This window comes from Triturus cristatus, chromosome 7 (assembly GCF_964204655.1).
Source record: "Triturus cristatus chromosome 7, aTriCri1.1, whole genome shotgun sequence".
NCBI lineage: Eukaryota > Metazoa > Chordata > Amphibia > Caudata > Salamandridae > Triturus > Triturus cristatus.
This window is the reverse complement of record NC_140590.1, coordinates 569,226,509-569,250,424: the sequence shown is the minus strand read 5'-3', so window position 1 is coordinate 569,250,424 and position 23,916 is coordinate 569,226,509. Positions and strand designations below refer to the sequence as shown.

Below are 23,916 nucleotides of genomic sequence, written 5' to 3'. Positions count from 1 at the left end.
ACGTGAGCAGAGGCACTTGTGTGACAGCAAGTGGCGCTAGGCACAGGCATGACACTTCTTTTTTGGTGTAGAAAGTTTACATAATTGCAGCACTAAATGCAGTTGTGTCATGTAGCACAAGACCCCTGAAAGGGGGTGTAAGAGGGTGGGAATAGCTCAACCACCCATAGACTTCCCCATAAAACACAGGGGCAAAGCTTCGGAGGGTGGGTATTTGGGTGTTACAACCCCTCCACCGCTTGCCCCCCAACAAATGGTTTCTTTAGTAAATAGTTGAGTACATGTTTTTGCAGTCACGTAAGGTGAAGTGACTGTCAGATTTCACATACAATTTTTATAAACACAGATTCCTAGAGACAGTGTAAGAACGTTACATATGTGCTTAATGAAACAGCCCCAGCCCCAAATAATGTGTTGTAAAATGTAAAACATTTTAGCTCCTTTTTACAGCTGTATTAATGGCTATAAACTTGACTATTGTAAATCTCTTTGTAAGATCTAAAGCTCTAGTAACTTCAACTTGAACTTCTCACAAAAAATACTAACCCAAGAACTTAAGCCTAAAACTTCAGCAGCAGACCCCACAACCTGGAATATATCTCGACAAGTGGAGTTGTTAGAAGATTCCTATGTAAACACCCTCGAGCTCCAGGGGCTGTATTATGTTAAGTACCCCAGGGGCGCAATCGAGCTTACGCCCGCCTTTTGTGCCCCCAAGGCACTTTGGTATTACAGAATGGGCTACAGATGCTTGTGCGGCCCCTTCTGTAATACCAATAGCTCTGGCGCACATGAAGCGCCCGCGCTATCTTCAAGGGTGCTCTTCAAGGGAGCGTACCCTCTTTGCATGGGGGTGTGCCCCATGCAAATGAGGGAATCCCTTTGCCTCTGCGCCTGCGCTGTATTACTTACGCGGGTGAAGAGACAAAGAAGCCCTCAGGAGGCGCAGTGCGCCATGTAAAAGGTGGCGCACTGTCTGTGTGCCTCCTGAGAGCAGCCCTTGACAGGGGGTAAAGTGGGTCCCATGGACCCCTCAGATATCAGCTTGCAGGTGGGTGCAGTCACTGACTGCACCTGCCTCCAAGGGGATCTCTATCCCCCTTAAAATGTTCAGGCGGGTTGCCGCCTGCACAGTGAAACACTGAGCGGCTGTAAAGCGGCCTCTCCGTATTTTACGTGAATGCGCTGACCACAAGGCAGCACAAGTTTTTGGCTGCTCTAGGGGCAGCGCATTCCCCATAATGCGGCACACTTTCCTTCATTGTGCCGGGCACACATTTTTAAGGGTGCGCCCAACGCAATGAAGGAAAGTGAGCTGCATGTGCAATGCACCCCAGGTTTGTGACATACTAACAGCTTTACACTCCAGGAAGCAGTTTCCCTCTGGCTGCTCCCACACCTGTGCAAGAGAACTAGTCAATTGAATCCACTTATTCTATGTGGTGGCAAAAGGTTTCATTGAGCTGAGCTGTGTTGATGGGCACAGGACTCAGTGCTTTAAACGGGATGAAAAGGTAGAGGCCGTATGAGGGGTGTGCCTAAGTAACTACGGGAGTGGGCTAATATTTGTGAACGATAAATTCATTAATAGAGTCTTATTGGAGAAAGAATAGTCAGCTGCACCATTGTAATGAACATTTTATATAGCACTATTATCCTGGGCAATAAGAAATAAAGTGAGAAGGTAGTTTTAAAAGAAAGTGGCATTTTGAGGTCCGGCTTATGTGGCCATTAGAGAGTCAAATGGAGGACAACTGGTTTATTCAATTGGAATGTAGCAGGATCTTAGGCCCCGAGACACCAATGGTAAACAAACGTTTCCATCTTGTTGCTGTGTCTCATGTCACAAAGGAGACTTGTTTTGTAGCTGTGATGTGTGATGACAGTGGGGCAGGCACAGGTTTTTCCTTAAGCTGGTGAAGCCCATAAATACAGGGTACATTTGGTCTCTCTATAGGTTTCGCTAAAAAGACCCCAAGTTGCCAATTGTTCAATAATAATAAAAAGTACATGTAAGAATTAGAACAGATAGAGTAGGCTTTGGGTCAACCTCCTTAGACCATTGGCTTTCATGAGTTTCTCTTGGTTTGGCAATTGATTGTTTGGGCTGTCAATCAATGACATGGCATTTTGGGGACGCTTACAGTGTCCCACTTGTTTTCCATTAGAGTTTGGTGATTGGCTCAAGTAGACCTTATATTAGACTGCAGAAGGAACGTCGCCTGTAGCTTGTAATTCAGACTCACAGTATGCTTTTTATGGTCTGGCTTGACAGCACAGCTGTCACCAGACAATTCTGAGAGCATCACTAGAGAGGGGGTTTGGGTCCGCCCCCCATGTTAGGAGCCAGGAGTACATGTTTTGATTGGGCAGATGTTGTTTGCTTCTACAAAAAAAGCTTGCCCTCCAGCTTCTGTGATCATTTTGTTTATTTATCTAGTCACCTAAGCTTGACATTTCAGGGGCACACACATGACTTTGGAATGCCATTAAAGTATCTTAGATAACTAGATAATTTATGGTGTTTTTCACTGGCAGCAGCACAGATGGGAGGAGGACAGTCATTAACCTTCATGGATTTTTAAGTGAGGTTTGACAATGCAACTGTCACCTGACCTTTTAACTGCTTCCATGCTTATGACAAGCCCAGCTCGTCATGAGGCACAGTGGAGCTGTGCTCATGACGAGCTGGGCTCGTCATAACGGTCGCGGCACTCCCACGCGCAATTGATTCCCCTCCCGTGCGGGAGAATCAATCAGTGGACGGAGTCGTGACGAGCCCAGCTCGTCATGAGCACAGCTCCACTGCGCCTCATGATGAGCTGGGCTCGCCACGAGCACTGCGCCCCCCCCCTCCCCCCGCGCGTGGGGGAATTACCCCTGCGGCGAAGGGGTTAACCTGCACCAATATTATTCTACAGTTCTTTGCTTCCACACATACATATCCATTCTTATGTGATCTATTTGTAATGGTTCCAATTACTATACAACATTCCTTTAAAGCCAGACCAATTGGCATTGCTAATGCTTGTTGATATATTGACTTTACTGACATGATGACATTTCAGTTGTTGGTTTATGGCTTTTATTTAGGAAGCCTGTTTGTCTTCAGGACTGGCTAAGCTTATTCACAAATTACCCTTACATGTTTATTTCTTTTACTTTAATGTCATGATAACATATTGGATTAAATGTTTTTCTTGTTCATGAAGTAAGTACCTGAGCAGACGTACTCTTTCTTACAGCTGCACCACAAATACTGGCCCATTGTCAAAAGTTCCATAGTTCAACATGTAGCTGTTTATGCCTTCTACGTTCATCATATACAATGCAAACTTCATCCTCTGACACTTTTTAAACACAATTTTTTAAGGAACAGCTTAACTCTGCTAATGCAGCCTGTGCAACAAACAGCTCATACTTCCAGCTTCCATACTGTTGCAGCCCAAGAGATTGCTTCATTATGATAATTTCTTTCTAGGAAACTGGGACCTAAAGCTAGACCTGTTAGATTAGCCATGCATGTTTTTGCTTTGTGAGGGTTGAGAAATTGGCAGGCCATGGCCCACCTCAGTTTATTGCTCTTAACTTAATGGTTCCTCCCTATTTTTGTATTTGTCCCTTCCATGGAGCATGTCTTGCCCTATTTTGATTAGATGAGCTGCATTCTTCTGCTGGTGATGCGAGGGGACTACTTGTTTATTTTTCTTTCAGCACTTCATGGGACCACTTTTGTTTCCTTACTCTCTTTCTTGTCCTCTACTTAGGTTTTTCTTGTGTTTTAAAAATTTTCTGAGGCCTCACCAGCTGCACACTGCTGCTCGCATTTGCAATTTGCTCAATGCTTTATACTCCGCCTCCCCATATACCTCCATTACTGAATTACCACATTCTCTTTAGATTTTTTAAAATGATTTTTATAGGGGGGAGGCAGACTCACACTGCTACCAGATGGCTCATTTTGTCATACTCTGCACTACCCTATGCACTACCCTGTACTACCATGCTCCCACCTGATGCTCCACCCCCACCAGGCTCCATGACCTCAGTATTTCTTTTTTAGATTTTTTAAAAATTATACGATATCCCGGCAAGTACATGCTGCTACCACACTGCTCGCTCATCCTCTTTTGTGTGGTATCCCTCACCTAATTCATGTTTTAATTTACCCCTCCGAAATGGCTGTCCATCATCTTGGAATAATACATTGAAAATAAAGTATAAAGATAGCCTAGTATGCGTGTGCATACATGGTGGCCATCTTTGAATGACTTTTCTTTTTCTTTAAAAAAAATCATTCACCGATACGGTAGTCATCCTGTAATGATTTCTTCTTAAAGCACAAGAGAATCATTATAAGATAGATCCCATGCTGTCACCTAGGGAAACAACAAATATTCACAAGCATACCGCACTGGCCAATGTAGTAGTAGTAGTGTTTTAATCGACCAATAGCATGATCATAGAGAGCATAAAAATATCACATACACATATAAACATTAAAACAAATTCTTAAAACTATGATTTAAAACATAGCTTGAATGAACTGCCGAATGGAATTAAGGCAAGTACAATTTTACAGTCCTATGGGATAGAAATATAAATGTAAAAACACATATATTAAGACCGCACTAACCCCAGCAATTATTATAATATAACTTTCGATCTCTGCCACCAAGCATATAACAGGTATCTAGTTATTGTAAAAACAAGCCACTTTGTTGTATCTGACCTGAATATGTGTAAAGCTTCAGAGGAGCATGAGAAAGAAAAGAGTATGTGACGTTATCACACAATTACAATGACCCCGCAAATTATCACAACGCAAACTTTTACAACGACTATGCCTTTACCACACATGCCATTGCAACGCAAAGGCATGCATGGTAAAGGTATACTCATTGTAAAAGTTTTAAAGGTAAGTGAGAGTACCCTACCCTACGCTACACCCTAATGTAGTACCCCTGCACGACCCTTCCTCGACACCCAGTCCTTTTCCTACATTTACACTACCCAGCACGACCCTCCAGCACTACCATAAACCACTACTCTGAACTACACAAACACTACAACAGTACCCTAAAACCCTACACCCAGCACGACCCTACACGACACAAACACCACAACACTACCCTACACTACACAAACACTACCCTAAACCCCCAAACACTACCCCCAGCACGACCCCCCTGATCCCAAGTCCGGTCTCTACACTCAAATACTACCCTGCACAGCCCCCGACACTACCCTAAACCCTAAAACACTACCCTACACTACACAAACACCACAACACTACCCTAAACCCTAAACACTATCCCCAGCATGAACCTACACTACACAAACACCACAACACTACCCTAAACCACTACCCTGCACGACCCCCCGACACTACCCTAAACCCTAAAAAACTACCCTACACTACACAAACACAACAACGCTACTCTAAAACACTACCCCCAGTACGACCCTACACTACACAAACAGCACAACACTACCCTAAACCCTAAAACGCCACCCTACACTACACAAACACTACCCTAAAACCTAAAAGACTACCCCAGCACGACCCCCCACCCCTAAAAAATTAACCCAATTCCCCCTTACCTCTCTCTCTCTCGTGGTTCCTTTCTTCTCGTGGTTCCTTCTTCACGAAGTCTGTCGTCTGTCTCTGAGGGGCGGTGCACGTTGTACTGAGGAAACGGAAGAGCCTCTGTTTCCTCACAACGATGTGGAGCGCCCAAATAGTTTTTTTCACAACACGTGTGCATTTACCATACATGCCTTTACAACATAATTCGTTGTAAAGGTATGCGTGGTAAATGCACACACGTTGTAAAAAAATGTGGATTGATGGTATGCGGAGTCAAAGTCCTCGCAGAGTAATGGTATGCGGGGTCAAAGTCCACATAAAAAAAGGTTCGTTGTAAACGTGGATTACCGAAAGAAAGCAGTCGGCAAACTGGAATAATCCATGATTTCCTTAGGCTTTCATATACAGGGCACAAGAAAATAAAATGCTCTATGGTCTCTGGGGCAGTATGACAAGATGGACACAGGGGAGATATAGTAACATTTGCCCAACTGTTTTTCCATGCATTAAGTGGCAGAGTCCCTAACCTAAACTGTATATAAAGTGCTCGTGCCTGGGGGGGGGGGGGGGTTCGATTTCATCCATATACATGTCAAAATTAAAACAACTTTTAACATTTTAAAATTGAAGAGTTAAATTGCCATGTGCTACAGTATCAATACAAGAAGACTCTATAAAATCCCAAGATCTTTTTTTGAACAAGGGGGTCATTTTTCTGTAATAGCCTGTGGGGCCTCCCACATCACATACAGGTCCAGCCTAAAAAGCCACTCCCTGACCCTATTAAACCAGGGCAGGTGGCCTGTCTGCCTTTGAGGGGTCAGTAATTCCACCACTGGTTCATTTACATGAATCTCGGTTTTATTAGTCCAAATTCTAACCCAAAACTTTAACGCTTTAAAACCATCAAAATGTGTAATGGACGTTGCCAATGTTTGTTTATAAGTAGTGCAGCCTTTTTTCAAATGACCATGAACTGTGGGGCCAGTTTAGATGGGAGTGGCACACCCTGTAGTGTTCTGTAGATTCAAAGCCACTGAACAGAAATCTCACTGGGGAGGCCAGAATGTATAACATGGAGGCAGGCTACCACAGACAACTATCAAGAATTCACGCCTTACCTTTTTCTAGAATTTGGTAACTACACAAAGCACCACTACTGGGAAGTTGTGCTATTTGAGTTTGCTCAGCATGGAAGTCATTTAGGGATCACTAGGGTTCATGGCTGCAACCCTTTGAGACCCATGGCACTGTATTTGCGATCCCGGGCTTTGGAGGTAGCAAAATCAGTACCAAGAATATAGGCCAGCTCGCTCTTATGTCTAATTTTATTACACTAGAAGTGAATAATACTAGCACCAGGATCTGAAAAGAGACCTCTGCTAGCAGCTTTTAAATGTATGTTGGATGCGTGCTTGTGGGTTGGTGTGTTTGTGTGAGAAACAGTATGTGTATGTGTGAGCATCTGTGTGTGTCAGCATGTGTGGGTAAAAAGTAAGCGAGAGTCACTGACAGGTCATGAGTGAGAATTAATGAGACTGGGTGTCAGTGAGTATGAGTGAGTCAGAGTGAGTGAGTCAGAGTAAGTGTTACTGCAAGTGACTGAGACTGGGTGAATAACAAGAGCAGTATAAGAGAGTGTGAGTGAGAAAGAGTGTGAGTGACAGTGAATAAGAGTAACTAAGTGAGAACGAATTATTAAGAATAAGATAGAATGAGTTAGAGTATGAGTGAGTACGAGCAAGAATGGATGAATGCAAAAATATGAGTAAGTGAGAGCAAGGGCGAATGTGAGTGAATGCAAGTAAGGGTGCGTGTGAATTAATGAGAATAAATGACAGAGAGCATGAATGAGGGCGTGAAAGTAAGGCGGAGTTCAACAAGTGTATGTGAGATAAGTTGAGATTGTCAGTAAGAGTGATTGAGAGTAATTGTGAATGAGTTGAAGTGAGTGAGTGCGAGAGTGAATGAGAATGGAAGAGTGAATTGTGAATGCAAATGAATGAGTGAAAGTGAGTGAGACTCGGTGTGACTTACTGAATGTAAATGAGCGTGATAAGAATGTGCATTATGCTTGCAAGCATGGTATTGGCCATTTAATACTGAAGGTAATGCTTGGCTTATATAGGCACCTATGACTAAATACTGCAGCTGGCATCCAGGAGGCAATTCTTAACATGACAGACAGTGCTTAGTTTGTAAAATATTAGGTGCCAGGCCTCTGAGCAGGATGCCACTGCAGCTTGCACCACCCATCGCCCTTGTCATCTCTGCCAAAACAACTACTAACCATCTCTCTCGTATGCAAATGCGACAGTTCACATTTTTCCAGGTCCCCAAAGCTAAAGGAATGGCTGGGGAGGCAGGTATTAGCATTTTAATGTATACTGTAGTCTTAAACTACGGTTGTTCTGCTCATCTCTAAATTAAATGAGCAGCGCCACCATGTTGTGGACTGTTCCAAATATGGTGTTGACAATTAGGTGCCGGTGCCGAGCACCGGAAAGCACCGGCTCAAATTAAGCACTGCAGACACCTGTGACAAAATATGGGCACTGGCATATTTGAGGTGGCTTTGGACATAACGGGCACTGATATAAAATACGAGTACTGGCATAATAGAGGTAATTCTTAGCAAATGGGGTACCTGTGAACAAATGCTGTTGCCATACTTAAGGTAATTCTTGGAATTGGGACACCGTTGGCATCATTTTGGGAGCACATTGCAGGTACCTCTGGTCATAAAGGAGTACTTACAGTTGCACTCCTTCATGACAAGAAGTTACTCAAATGTGCTGCCAACATTTAGGCAAGGGTTCCCAATGCCAAGCATTTTCTGAAGCATATGGGAGGGTGGCTACCAGAAACAAATGCTGGGCCTGACATATTATCGTTACTTTTTTACATGAGGGTCATGCATGGTATATGTACAATCTTAACAGTAAAATTCTGGCACAGGCATATTGTATGTAATTTATGGTATAAGGGGAACCATGGCATATGAGGGACACCCATGACAAAATGCTGGCCCTGGCAAAATGGAGATAGGTTTTGATACATGAGTCAACTCCTAGGGAGTGTCCGGTTCCATTGGCTTATCACACCATGACGGACTTGAATATTTAATGAAAATTGTGCTTTAAATGCACTACTTGACCCCATTTTGTCCCTAGAAGAGGTCTGTTGAATGTTACAGTTCAAGAGAAGTATTACACCACACCACTTTCAAAGATCATGTCAGTATCCTACCATATGTGTTTTTTTAAAAAGACATTTGTCTGTGTTGTGTTGCTATATTAACCACACAGTTAGTATAGGACGTCAACAATCTCAGTTATTGTAATGTCCTGGGAAGATTTGGGAGCTCATAGGGCATATGTAGTTACTTTCTATGATATCATTAATGTCAAAATGAGTGTGATGTCACTTCCCCTATCCCTGGCACTTTGGTTTGCCGCCCATGGTGCTCAGCATCATGCATTCCACTTTTTATTGTTGCTGTATGAGCAATATATTTCTGGATTCCCATCGTGCACATGTACCAGATTCTGGACCCTGACAGCAGTTTCTTATCTTTTGTTGCTGCCTCTATTCTGTCACATGTTTGTTTATCTTCCCTCTCCCTGACTTCTCACTTTCCTCCTTTTCTCTTTCTGTTTGACATGTAGACAATCCTGGTGGGAGACAGCGGTGTTGGGAAGACCTCCCTGCTTGTGCAGTTTGACCAGGGAAAATTTATTCCAGGCTCCTTTTCGGCAACAGTGGGCATTGGATTTACGGTAAGGGACTTCTTTTAGTAACCCATACATGCCAACCTTTCAGAAGAGGAAAGAGGGAGGTTTTGAAAATAATCGGAGCAATGTATTTTTCCCATTCACTAATACTGAACCAGAGTCAATTTTAGGCAGGAGACAGCTAAATTAAAGCCATTATTTATTTGCTTCAAAAATAGGAAGTCTCCCACCTGAATCGCTGTGTTGGCACCTATGAGCCAACTCCAGGGCCAGCAGTATCCAGTTTGCTTTGCGTCTTGGAAAATAGATGCACGGTGCGGCAATTAACCCCATCTGTAAGGAAATTCTACCATCTTGTGGTCAAAAGAGGCAGATAATATTTTTTGGGGTACATAAAGTGCTTTATGATCTCCAAGTATTCTCGTCTATGACTTGTGAAAACTATAAATGCTGACTAATGAAAACAAGCATTAAAATGCAATAGGTCTCGCCTTTGATTAAGTTAAAGCCATTTGCTTTGCTAATGGTATTCTATAGCAAAGCACATGGCTTTAACTTAATGAAAGGCGAGACCTATTGCATTTGTAATGCTTGTTTTGGGCTAAATGAGTGTGAGTGACAAACAGAAGTTCTCTTTGAGTGAAGGTAGCAGATGTGTCTCAAATATGCACATTACATAAGAACTCTGAGGCATTGAATCGTGCGTACCAGCAAAATTGCAAGTCATGTTTCCACTTAAACTATCCAGACTTCTCCCCTTCATGCAGTGATGCAAAACTACAGTTGGACAAGCACACAATCATAAGCAAGAGTGTGCATCTACCTCTGGACTGAGATAGAACAAGGGTTAACAAAGCCGGTAGGTTAGGGTTTAATGTGTTAATGCACGTGCATGCGTTGCAAGCACATTCAAGTCAGACAAAGAACCAAAAGGCTCCCTTCACTTGACTGCAGTCCTGTTTTTGTTTCTATGACAATTAAAGTTAGAATGACAAGGGAGCCTTCAGTATAGCCGTTGTTTAGTTTCTACAACATAGATGAAAGGAAGGAAGGTGGTGGGGAGAATGAAGAGCGAGACACACAGGAAAGAGGGAGAGGTTGGCGTGGAGCCAGCAGGAGCCCTAGGTGACAGAGAACAACCCTTCTGAGCCAAGATGTGACTGATAACGTCTCAAGCCAACACCTGACAGAGGCTGCTCAAAAACAGGCAACGGTTGAAGGGGACGGATCAAAAGCCCACTCTAGGAGATTATAAAAAAAATGTCCGCATGACAGCTGTGCTATCAACTCAGATCTATAATGCGTGCAAACCTTCAAAAAACACACAGGGAATTGTGCGTGCATGCATACACACACACTCCTTCAAAAAACACTGGCAGTTGTGCACACACACAGACACTCTTTCAAAAACCACTGGCAGTTGTGCCCACACACACACACACACTCCTTCAAAAAACACTGGCAGTTGTGTACACCCACTGGCAGTTGTGCACACACACTCCTTTACAAACACACAGGCAATTGTGCGCGCGCACGCACACTCCTTAAAAAAAAAAACAGGATCAATTAGACACACGATACTCCGACTGCGGTCAGAAATGTATAGAGAGCTTTTTCACAAGGAAGGGAGGGGCAGTACTTAAAAATGTCTTATGTCTGCTGTCGGTTCACAAGCCACATAGCATGTGTCACATGTACCGCATGCAGGGTTCATGACTGACTGTGTTGCCCACCGAACCTCAACAAGCTACCACAGGGTAATGTACAGTACGGCAAACAGGCCACCGACAAACATTTGATTCGTCGCATGACTTAACTGTAAGAGATCCATGTCAGAGAGTGAGTAGCAATTACACAGGCGAGGCGCCAATACCGCTGCCTTTAACTGGTTTTAAATAGCTTTAAAAGGCTGCTGATGTGACTTTTAATTAAATGTATTAAAAACAGTTCATTTTCAATAAAAATGTGTTTACAAACATTGGAATTTTGAGCGCCTCAAGAAGAAATGAAAGGCGCGTCAGCCATTGACTTTAAACTGACTTTAAACTGGCAGCAGAAAATGCGTCTCAAAGCACACAAAACACGCTGCATTCAGCAAAAGCGGGTCAGCCACGACTCCAAAAGCACACAAAACACACTGCATTCTAAAAAAAATAATAAAAAAAACATAGTGCCTACCGATGAAATGAATCAAACAAAATACGAGCTGTAAAAAAAGATGAAGCATGGTGTCCTGCTGGGGAAGCTTCAGTAAGCGCGAAAGTGAAAGCCTTTCGCTCGCGCTTGGAGCTGAATGCCAAAGAAAAACAAGCTGTTCCAGAGAAATGAAAGGGGCGTCAGCCATTGTTGAAGATGTAATGGCAAAAAAAAAGTGCTTAGCGGCTAATTAAGAGACTCTGGGCCTCATGTAGGTCGCCAAATACCGGTCGGTAACGGCCGATTTTCGGTAATTATACCGTTACCGACCGGTATTTTGGCTATTGGTATGTAGGGGGACAAGTTTTGGATTCGGAATTTACCGAATCGGTAAAATTACCGAATCGGGAAAATTACCGAATCGGTAATGTTACCGAATCGGTAATTTTTCCGATTCAGTAATTATACCGATTCTGTAAATTCCGAATCCAAAAATGAGATGTAGGGGGAGTGTGTGGGTGTGTTTAGGAGTCGGTATTTACCACCAACTAAAAGTTGGTGGTAAATAATTAATGTATGTGTATAAGCATTTTTCAGCGCTTAGCAGTGTGCAATGTGGCAGACATACATGCCCTTAGGGCATGTATGTGTGCCACATGTGCACACATGGCCGAATCAGGGGTGCAACAGGGTGTCAATGTGACACCCTGCCACCCTTGCATGTTCTCCACCATTACCGAATCGGTATTTACCGATTCGGTAATGAGGCATACCTTCCCCTCAATGGGAAGGTATGCCTCATTACCGAATCGGTAAATACCGATTCGGTAATTACCGAATTGTAACGAATCGGTAAAAATTACCGACTCATTACCTACATACGAGTTACCACTTCTTAAATACCGATTCGGTAACGTTCGGTATTTAAGAATTGGTAACTGGTATGCTACCTACATGAGGCCCTCTGTCTCCTGCCGCAAGTAAAAGATCCAATCCCGATGGGTGGGGCCAAAAGCGGACAGGGTGGCAACCGGGAGGGATTAAAATGCCTCCTGTGCAATCATTACACTGTGTTTTGCATAATCCATTACGCAAAACGCCGCACACGAATGAAAATTGCAGGCGGAGCAGAGACACGACTTCTGGAACCGTATTGATTCCAAGAAGGTCTTGCATGGCGAGGGGAGCGCATGCGCGCTGCTAACGCCAGGCGAGACCTAATGAAAGTATTATTTTCCAAAGCCAAGCCTTATATGATATTAAAAAAAGAAATGGGTAGCAATAACTGCACAATGAAAGACATTTCAATTGCGAAACTGGACGTATTTAATCTTCAACTGAAAGTCAGAGATCGGCAGGTCTCATTAGAATGTTTCAGGCTGCCATAATCAGGAATTTCTATCCTGCATCCTTGTGCCTGTAGCTTTTTTCCTTAGAAATGTAAAGTTTGAATCCGTGGCTGCTTTTTACTAGCTCCTTCAGGTTGGCTTTAATTGCTGTCTTCTCTTTCTGGTATCCCAATACATTGTGGACCTTGTCGTTTTATATGATCTATAGTTCTTGTGTTATAGTAGGTTTCAGTAGCTAAAACGCATTATGGTGATTGTAGTTATTCATATGAAGTACATGTTGTCACATTTTGCTGTAGATACAACTCATAATATGAATTTCTCTCTATGGCGCTCAGAGGTGGGTAGCAGTGCTGGTTTGTAAGCAGTTAAATATGCTCTTGCCTCAAACTTCAGGAGATGTTTATTTAAGAGTTTGTGCTACAAGAGAAGGCTTAATTTTTTCATATTGTGTTGCCGTGAAACACTGTAAATTGTATCCTTCTACACTCTTTCCCTGTATTTATACAAGCAAGTACTTGGCATGTGAAGGCAAACGGCGTGCGAGGAGGTTGAAATGGTGGGCCTTAGGAAAGGTGTGAATTGTTAATACCAATTTTAGTGTGAGAGTGTTTTGCAATAGTGGTCTGAAATTCGGGTAAGGCTTTTACTATGCTTGTTGCTGTTTTACACAACGCCACCCCTCCATGTTGCTTTCTCACCACAACCCTCTGTGCCCTGAATCCCAGTCGCATCACCCAGTCCTGCTGCCGCACCTCGCCCTCCAACACTGAATGTGCGTTCTCTTGCGCTACCTGCTATTTCACTTGCACTCTCATGCACCCACCTCTTTTCACCCATACACCTCACACACCCAGCACACTCAACGCTCACACACCCAACCACCCCTATACCAAAGCTCTCCCTGTCCTCCATACTCCTCAACACTCGCTCCTTCACTAAACATGCCACCGTAATTTGAGATCTGCTACACGAACGATCACCGGACCTGCTCTTCCTGACCAAAACCTGGTTGACTCCCTTGTCGGCCCCCGTCAACGCCACTGCAATCCCCTGGTTACAAGATCGCAAGGCAGGACAGGACAAACAGATCTGGAGGCAGATTTGCTGTCATCGGTAAAGGACCCATCGAATGCTCTACCACCTTAGAAAGCACCAACAACAACATGGAGCACTTGACCTTCAAACTGCTCATCACCACCAATGTGGACTAAAGAATAGAAAATTGCACCTATACACATGTATACATAAAGCTCCTGGAAACCCTCAGGGTGATAAGCTGGCCTATATACATGCTGATTGACTGATGCTTACCATCACAATATTCTGGTCATTGATATTTGGGCTATCATATTTTGGTGGCACAATATGATTGTGCTCAATATTCCAACCACCCACAACAGCATAACTGAGTGGGAGGAGTGAGAGACACCTGACAGCTTTTCCCAGCTTAGTAGTTTTTAGTTATTTATGTCACTGTTTCTATGATGCAGATCTCATCAAATGGGTAGCTACCTGCCTCCTATTAACGAGAGAACATTGAAAACAACTGACTATAACACAGTCGCTGTTCCATCTGAAACTTAGACTAAAGGCCCTAGTCTTTGAAGGCATGCGTTTTTAAAGTTTTACGCACATGAATCGGGTTGCGATCGGAGGATTTGCCTCAATTAAGTGACTCCAGGGTCTGGAAGTGTAATGGGAAAAAGCTTTGATGGAGAAGTTTAGATTGTTTTGCCCCAGAAATGCTGAGTAAGAGGGAAGATTTGCTTCTTGTTGCTTTAGTGGCACCTGGTAGTGGTAGTTTTTGCAGTTAGTAGTAGCCTGTACAGGTTGGGCTGGGCCATATGGCCATTTGTGCATGCCACAGCGCACAAGGGAGCCAGAGTAGAACTCTTTGAGAAGGATTGGGAAGTTCACAGGGATAACCCTGTGGTGCTCACCACCTGGTATTGATTGAGATGCTACGAGTTCAAAATAGTGTTGTGCAAGTTTAATTCTTTACTGGTGGTTGTTTAGACATGATCTTGACCATGTGATCCCCTAGCTGGGTAGTGGTGTTGCAGACTGTATATGGCCCAAAGGATGGGGTGGGTCAGAATGTCAGAGCAACCGACAAATCCAGGAAGAGGAGGCTGGTCAGATGCCCTTCAATCATGATGTACTATGGCCAGGCTGAAAGCCAGACTCTTTTGGGTCATGACCTCCTCCTGCACCAACCCCAAAAATTAATATTACACAAACATAGAAGTAGGACTACAAGTTTGCATGGATTCACAGGCACAAAACGACCTAAGTGACAGCGCTCACCAACAGAGAAAACACACGCAATGAAGAACTGAAGGGAATTAAATGCATTTTTTACATCTGTGTTAACTAAAAAACTTTCTGCTTCAGTCTGCAAATTAATCCTTCTCTGCACCTGAAAACTTGCTTCCTTCTGTGTGTAGTCTACCCCCTCTAAAAACTGGGTCAAATGCTAAATTTACCGAAATTTGTTAGGATAAATGGTGAAAAATAGACACTCTTCTCTCCATAAACTAGAGATGCCTTAGGGGGCCATGAATTAATTCAATGTGTCTGTATGCATGCCTGAGAGCATTTTGCCAGAAAGGGGAGCAATAATGTTAGAGGCCTAAAATAATGTTAGCTAGCCAGCAACGAAAGAAAGTAGGTGAGAAATGTCAGAAACAGCAGTCACAAGGCGAAAGAGCCGGCAGTGACATCAACTGCACAGTAATATTGTGAGAGAATCACCAAAAATGTCACAAACTTCATGGTGAAAATAAGTTTCCACCGAGCCAAAGGGAAGACTATATGCCTGGATGACCTCACCCCATGGTCTTTGGCCAACTCTTTGCAAAAGAATCTTTATGAGAACTGCCTATCCCGCTTGAGAATACTTATCCAGTGCTTAATTTGTAAAAAGCGCTGGTGCGCATAACTCTGCTCAGAAGCCCACAGCTAGTGCAATTAAACATCAGCGTGCCACATATGAACAATGGTAATCTTAAATCCACCTCATGCCTCTTTAATCCTCTACCAGACACTCCCTGCCCCCAGTCGTGGTTGCCGCAAAATGAAAGTTGGGAGGTTGGGGGGAGGCTGTCGGGAAATGTAGGGCAAAAATAATATTATTATTTTTCTAAACGAACCTGTCGCTGTGCCGAAGCTGACGGCCTCAGTGCTCTCCCAGCAATCACTGGAAAAGTTCAGGCTCCCCACCCAATCCAGATGCTGCTCTCATGCAATGAGAGCAGTGGCTCTCATGCAATGAGAGCAGTGCCAGGATTGGTCTGAGCAGACTGGTCTGCAGCTCAGACAGTGCCTGGGAGCATGTGGCATTTCTCGAACCCAGCTGTGCAACTCAGTTGGGTTGGAGAAATAGAAGTGCACATGTCTGTTTGGCTGGCCTAAGATGGCCGGCCAAACTGACATGCGCCTTTCTAAGTGCCCACCACTCCTCCCTGTCATGACCCGAGCCGCACGCACGCACACAAGCAAGCCTCATCCACGCCCTAGTGAAGAAACCCAAGGCGGACCCGAGTGAACTCAAAAACTTCCGGCCCATCTCCCTGCTTCCGTTCCCAGCTAAGGTCATCGAGAAGATAGTCAACATCCAGCTCACCCGCTACCTCGTGGACAACAGCATCCTGGACCCCTCCCAATCAGGGTTCCGCAGCAACCACATCACCGAGACCGCCCTCATCGCCTCCACAGACGACATCAGGCTCCTACTGGACAACGGCGAGACGGCGGCCCTCATCCTTCTGGACCTCTCCGCCGCCTTCGACACCGTCTGCCACCGCACACTACGCACACGACTCCACGACACAGGGATCTGAGACAAGGCCCTGGACTGGACCTCCTCCTTCCTCTCCGGCAGAACCCAGAGAGTCCGCCTTCCCCCGTTCCGATCCAAAGCCTCCGAGATCATCTGCGGCGTCCTGCAGGAATCCTCCCTCAGCCCGACACTGTTCAACGCCTACAAAGCGCCCCTCGCACGCATCGCCCGACATCACGACCTCAACATAATCTCCAACGCCGACGACACGCAACTCATCCTCTCCCTCACCAAGGACCCTCTCACCGCCAAATCCAACCTCCACCAGGGAATGAAGGCCATTGCCGAATGGATGGAGGATAGCCACCTTAAGCTGAACACAGACAAGACAGAGATCCTCAACCTCGGGCCCAACCCCACACATTGGTACGACTCCTGGTGGCCCGCGTCACTGGGGACACCCTCCGCACCCACCAGCCACACACGCAACTTGGGTTTCATCCTCGAAACTCACCATGACCAAACAAGTCAACGCTGTCTCCTCCACCTGCTTCAACACCCTCCGCATGCTCCGCAAGATCTACAGATAGATCCTGACAGACACAAGAAAAACAGTTGCTCAGGCCCTAGTCAGCAGCAGACTCTACTACGGAAACTTCCTCTACGCCGGCGCCCCGACCAAGCTCATCAACAGACTGCAAAGAATCCAGAATGCCTCTGCACGCCTGATCCTCGACGTCCCACGCCGCAACCACATCACCCCCCACCTCAGGAACCTGCACTGGCTCCCTGTCGACAAACGAATCTCTTTCAAGCTCCTGATTCACGCACACAAGGCACTCCACAAGACCGGCCCGGCCTACCTCAACAGCCGACTCTCCTTCTACGTACCCAACAGGAAACTCCGCTCCGCAGACCTTTCCCTGGCCACCGTCCCACGGATCCGTAGAACCACAGCAGGAGGCAGATCCTTCTCCCACCGCGCCGCCACAACCTGGAACACCCTCCCCCTCATCCTACGACAAACCGAAGACCTACTAACCTTCAGGAGACAACAAGACCTGGCTGTTCGACCAGTAGCTACAGCACCCCCCTTCTCCCCTCCCTCAGCGCCTTGGAACCCTTGCGGATATGTAGTGCTCTCTACAAATTATTTGATTGATTGATCCAGAGCTAGTCAAGAAAAATAAAATTACATTATTGTCTTTTTATCATTTTATTTTTCTATAACTGACTCAGACCACTCCTCTACCGTTACGGAGGAGAACCCCCCTGCCTGCCCCTTTATCTCATTCTTGCAGGTTCCTTCTTTGTCCCGTTGTGAAGGTTTTTCCTTCTTTCTCTTCCTCTGTGTTTCCGATCTGTGTTTTTCCCCCTCTTTTGTGCTCGGTAAATATCTGATGCAGAAAAATAAGTGCCATTCCCCAAAAATAAGTGCTCGTGGCACCCACCGCCTCAAATTAAGCACTGCTTTTATTCCTTAAATTGAGTATAATGAACTGGAACAATTCTTATAGATATATGTATGATGCCTTTTGTAAAGCGCCCTGTCCCCTGTTCGAGTCCTGTTCACACAATATCAAACTGCAACAAGCATTGGCATAGCCAATAGGTCTCGCCTTTGGGACCTTATAAGTGTTTAGCCATGCAACAGTTGCATAACTAAACACTTATAAGGTCCCAAAAGCGAGACCTATTGGCTATGCCAATGCTTGTTTTAACTGCTACTATTGAAGCCTCACGGAGAACATCAAAGCGATCGCGATCAAACATCAAAGCGGAGAATAAGTAAGTAAGAGAAAATAATCGCGGTAAAGCACGACGCGCGCGCCCACGCACCTGCACTGTAGCTCTAGGCTGGCCTGGTAGCACTTTATGGAGCCCTCACAAAATGTCTCGCCAGAGCAGCGTATGCGCTGGGTCAGGCGAGACCTAAAAATGAAAAAGATAGTACAAGTCCGAGCTATGATCAAAGGAGGCCCTCTACGAGACAGGGTTAAAAACACCATATTGGGCCATATGTAATTCAAAGGTTAACATATTTAACAAAACGTATAGCAATGGAGAAGACACACAAATAAATACTGTTGGGGACTAATCCTGGTGTCGTGTGCTTGCATGAGCTTCTTCCTGACTAATACATTAGAAATGAAGACTGGGCCCGACATCGTAAGCGGTAAACTAGTGGTCTTTGGCTCCCTCCTGTGGCAGAAACTGAAATAGAGCATGAGATTTCGACGGAAAGAGAACAACTTTCCCACCTGTAATCTACAACACCAGCTGCAGATTCTAATCAGGGGTTTCACACACGAATTTAAGCAAAATAGCTGTCAGTGTACAATTCTCATTGAAAGAGAAAAATAAAATTTTATAACCTAACAGTTGAACATAAAATATACTCTTTGGATGCGACTCTAGCTTTTATTGTACTGGTAAAGATACACAATATTCAGGGTAAATCATGCTTCCAATTGCCTCTTTCCAGATCTCACAGGATCAAGTGCGTCTGTGGCTGAACCTGTTGAGCAGATTTTGGTTTTCAGCTGGGTTTGTTTAGCGTGATTGAAGCTACAATGGTGGTGCTCCTTCGTGAACATTTGTAGCGTCGTGGGGCTTGTTTACAAGCCATGGGGCTCATTTAAAAGCCCTCTGCGCCACCAGAACGTCACTTTTTGTGATATTCTGGTGGTGCACAGGCCTAGTCATAACTACAAGGCCACGTATAGCCACCCTGTGTGGCTTTTAGTGCCTTGTAAATATGGACCTAGGCAAAGCAGAGCAAGTTGCTGCCTTACCTTACTCTGCGTGAAAGTGGCGTTCCATGGATGTTGCTGTGGGTGTTACCACTCAAGACACATGGAATTTGACATGGAATTTGACACTATCCCAGATTTACAAGGTCAGGTAAACCCGGGGCGGCGCCAAAACCTTACACCTCCCTAGAGCAGGCGAGGAGAAATGTTTACATTTCTCCTAATTTCTTAGCCTTTCTGAAGCACACATAGAAACATGAAATCGATTGTCGTGATTGTTTTTGTGCAGGAAGATGCCCCTTTCTGCACAAAAACTATTTTGGCAACATCACAGACACCCTTGCACCATGGTGCAAGAGTGCCTGCATTGGCACACGGGTGCAAATTATGCGCCGGCACTGGCTGAAAGGACAGGAATGCACCATATCTTGTAAATACAGTGCATTCCTGCCCTTTCAAATCGGTGTAGGGCTGTGCAGCAAGAAGCCTTGAGGCGCTGCCCTACGCCAATTTCTTGTAAATAAGCCCCCTAGTGTGCGACCGAGTGTCACTTTTTATGACGTTCTGGCGGAAGACTGGGCTATCATATCTACGAGGCCACGTAAAGCCACGCTTTGTGGCTTTTCTAGGCTTTGTAGATATGGTGTGAGGCCCTGCAGCGCAACTCTCTGCGTTGCCTCACACTGCGATGGGGAGGTGTTCCATGGGTATTACTGTGGGTGTTCCCACGTAACCGTAACACTCATGGCATTTGACACATTCCCAGATTTACAACGTGCTTCAAACCTGGGAATGCATTAAAAGCCTATGCCTCCCCAGGGGTGGCGTAAGGGTTGTTTTTGTGAAGTAAGGTGTTCCTTCCCCCACAAAAACAACCTGATTTCAACACAGACACCATTGCATAATGGTGCTAGGGTGCCTGTGTTGGCGCATGGCAGCCCTTTGTGCGCCAGCGCTGAAGAAAGAAGACAGGAATGTGCCATAGCTCATTGATACTGTGTATACCTGTCCTTTTCTTTTGACGTAGTGCAGCGCAGCAGGAATGCTTGCGGTGCTGCCATATGCCAAAAATCAGTAGATGTGGCCCTGTGTTCGGAATTTCTGGTGCAATCCCTCTCAAAAGCAAGATAGCGAGGCACGTAAACTAGCAAACCAAAGTGCATTGATTCAGAGTTCTTATTATGTTGTCAGGTGATCCACTATCGATTCTTGTGAGCCTGATTACGTCTTTCACAATTAGAAGCAATTACCCATGAACACTTTCACTTTCTTAGTGCCCTCGTCTAATACAGCTGGTGTAAACTAGTTGATGGTTTTCAACCAGGTAAGCAGTCACAAAGCAACCCTGCATATTTTGGAGAATTGTTAGCAACGAAGGGCTGCCCTGAACAGTCGCAATATGAAAGTTGCAGTCACTTTTTTTGGCTTTCATGCAGACACAAACCTGGCCAAATGTACACTGCTATGTCAGTGATTGGCTCGTAGCGGTCGGCCAAATACAACTGATTAAAATAGAACCTAGAAATGCACTCTGGCCCTAGTGTGAGCCGGATGACTGTCATAAAACCTCTCAAGCAATCCACTTTGATTTGGTACAACCACAAGGCTACGGTTTTGAAAAACCTGCATTAAGAAGCTGCCTGTGGGCAGTCAGCAGATGAATGAGCCCGCCTCATTCTTCATCATCTTGCCACTGTAAAATAATAAACTGAGAATCAAAACAAGAATTAAATTGGGCAATATAAAAGTTATTCTGAGCTTAAAAACGATGAGTTTTGGATCCCAATCTACTTCAGGTTCTGAAGACACAATGGAACACTAGTGGTGAGAAGGACATTAAGCTGCCATCTAAACAATATCTATCAGCGGCAGCTCACCGCAATGGCAGAGGAGCATCACCCCACTGGCTCAGAGCCAGCAGCTGAAAAGTTAAATTATATTTTATTATCATTTTGTTTTTCAGGTGCTGGCTGAGCCATTTGTGTGTAAGGAGGGTGGGGCCGGGCAATGGCAGATGGGGAGGATTGGTGGGCACTTATAAGTGCGCATGACAGTTTGGCCAGCTGTCTTAGGCTGGCCAAACAGACATGCGCATTTAGGTTTCTCCAACCCAGCTGTTTTCTACAGCTGGGTGGAGAAACAGCACAGACTCCCTGTGCCTGAGCGTCAAACCAGCCTGCTCAGGCCAATCCTGGCGTTGCTTTCATAGCATGAGAGCAGCATCTGGATTGGATGGGGAGTTTGTCCCAGGGACTGCCAGAAGCAGCAGGAAAGCAGAGGCGCATTAAAGCGTGAGGCGGCTGGCAGCATCAGGTAAGTCTTTTTTTTCATTAATCACCGCTCAGCCACCCCTGCTGCTGTCCTTTCACTGCATATTGGCAGCAGCCACCACTGATATCTATATTGTATCAGCAGAACAGTGAAGACTTTCCTAGTTGCATTTGTTTAATATGGTAATATACCTAGCTATGCTATCTATTATTAAGTTCTCAAAAATGAACCGACTACTGTACAGGTTGCCCCCAAAGAAGATAATTGCCATACGATCTATTTAGATTTGTTGGTATCGCCCCTTGAAACAAGAGAGGCTGATTTGGTCGATAAGCCATATGCCACCTGTGACGAATTGCCAGGAATTAACAACGCGGGAATGGCATCAGATGAAGGCGGGACACCCCAGGGTTTGGAGCGTACAAGCGAGGAGTTAAGAGTGACAGGGGATTTTGATGGGTCACAAGTAATTTCCCAACAAACGGACCAGTCAAGGAAGTCAGAGGGTGGTCTAAATGTTATCTCCTGGAACACGGCTGGCCTGGCAAGCAAGTTCCACATCCAGGAGTGGAGAGAATACATTACAGAATTTGAGATAATAGGCCTCCAGGAAACCTGGGTAACAGAAAATAGCCCCTATCACATACAGGGTTTTAAATGTTTTTTCATTCCAGCCCTGAAATCAAGATCAGGGAGAGCCATGGGGGGTTTATCCCTATATGTGGATCTAAGGATAAAAGGCAAGTGGACGAACATATCAAGCCCATCGCGTAATATACAGGCCGTAAGGTTTGAGGGGCAGGGTCTAGGTTTGTTACTGCTCAACATATATAACCCGGGTGAAGCTAAAGAGGAAGAGGATTTTGTGAGAACATTGGATACTCTATTGAGCAAGAACTACACACAAGCAAATGGAGCAATTCACCCACATTACATAATAATGGGTGATTTAAATATCCATTTATGCTCTTCCTTGTTCCCCATAAACTTTGAATGGTCAAGCTGCCCGTTGATCAAGGGGCCCCATTTTGCCCACACGATAGCAGGCAGAGAATTGAGTAACCTCTTGAATAGCCACAACATGGAACATACTTTGGACATGATGGCCATGGGAAGTGATGGCTCCCTCCCTCCGACCTTTAAAGGCAGAGGGTGTTCATCAATTATTGATTACCTTTTGGTGTCTAGGTCCCTCAAGCGCATGGTTATAGCGGTCGGAATAGAGTGGAACCCATTCAGTGATCATAACCCCCTAACACTAAAATTACAGTACCAGGTAGTAGCCAAGATAGGCACTTTGGATGGGGTTCTCGAGAGGGCAACAGATCAAGGAAGGCGGATTAAGTGGGCCAAGATTGAGGGTGCAGTATTCTACAGAGATCTGATAGACAAAGGGAAACAACCTATTGAAGATTGTCTCGATCTAACAACTGAGGGTTCCCAAGTATTGTGTGCCTTTGGGCAGATCACAAGTTTGGTGGACAAACTTTTAACTACACGATCTGTCAAAAGAACCTTAACGCAACCAAAATGGTTCGATAGCGATTGCTCTCGTGCACTCAGAGAGCTAAAATGCTGTTTAAAACAAAAGCCCAGGAATAAAGATAGGGTCACTAAGTGTAGAGCAAAATACAAGGCTGTTACCAAAAGAAGGAAATCAGCTCTACAGGGGGAAGTGTGGGCTGACCTAAGGGAAGCGGCCGAATCTAGGGATCTAGCTAAATTCTGGAGTATTATTAACAAACCCTGCTTTCATGAAAGCAATACACCAGAAATCAGCGCAAATATCTTACCGGAGCAGTGGGTCGCACATTTTAAGAGTTTGTACAATCATGAAAAGACGGCCCCTGTTACCGTGGAAGATATTACATTACAGACCCAGAGGGTAGAGTTCACTTTAGCAGAAATCACTATAGGAATCGAGGGACTATCAAAAAACAAAGCGCCTGGCCCCGATGGGGTTCCCCCCGACTTGTTCATCAGCAATGTGGAATTGTGGGCACCCCTAATGACCAGGGTAATAAATGCAGCAATCACGTTTGGTTTGCCAAGGTCATGGTCAATGGCTACCATTATCACCATCTTCAAGAAGGGTAATAGGGATAACCCCCAGTGCTACCGGCCCATTTCTCTGATTGATGTCTCTGCTAAGATCCTGGGAAGGGTAATCCTTAACCGACTAACTGAATGGACCGAGGAGAACAATATAATCTCGGACATTCAATATGGTTTTAGATCTGGGAGATCTACTAGTGATCAATGTCTCAATTTATATATGGTAGTCGCCAAGTACACCATA

At 44.9% G+C, this 23,916-nt stretch overlaps 1 protein-coding gene across 1 annotated transcript in view; it reads left to right on the top strand.

The window, feature by feature from the left end:
• RAB37 (RAB37, member RAS oncogene family) overlaps positions 1-23,916 on the top strand; it is a 399,852-nt gene that overhangs the window by 113,835 nt on the left and 262,101 nt on the right. Inside the window, exon 2 of the mRNA XM_085617094.1 lies at positions 9,259-9,369. Within this exon, the coding sequence (XP_085473220.1) occupies positions 9,259-9,369 (111 nt within the window). The remainder of the gene's footprint in view (positions 1-9,258; positions 9,370-23,916) is intronic.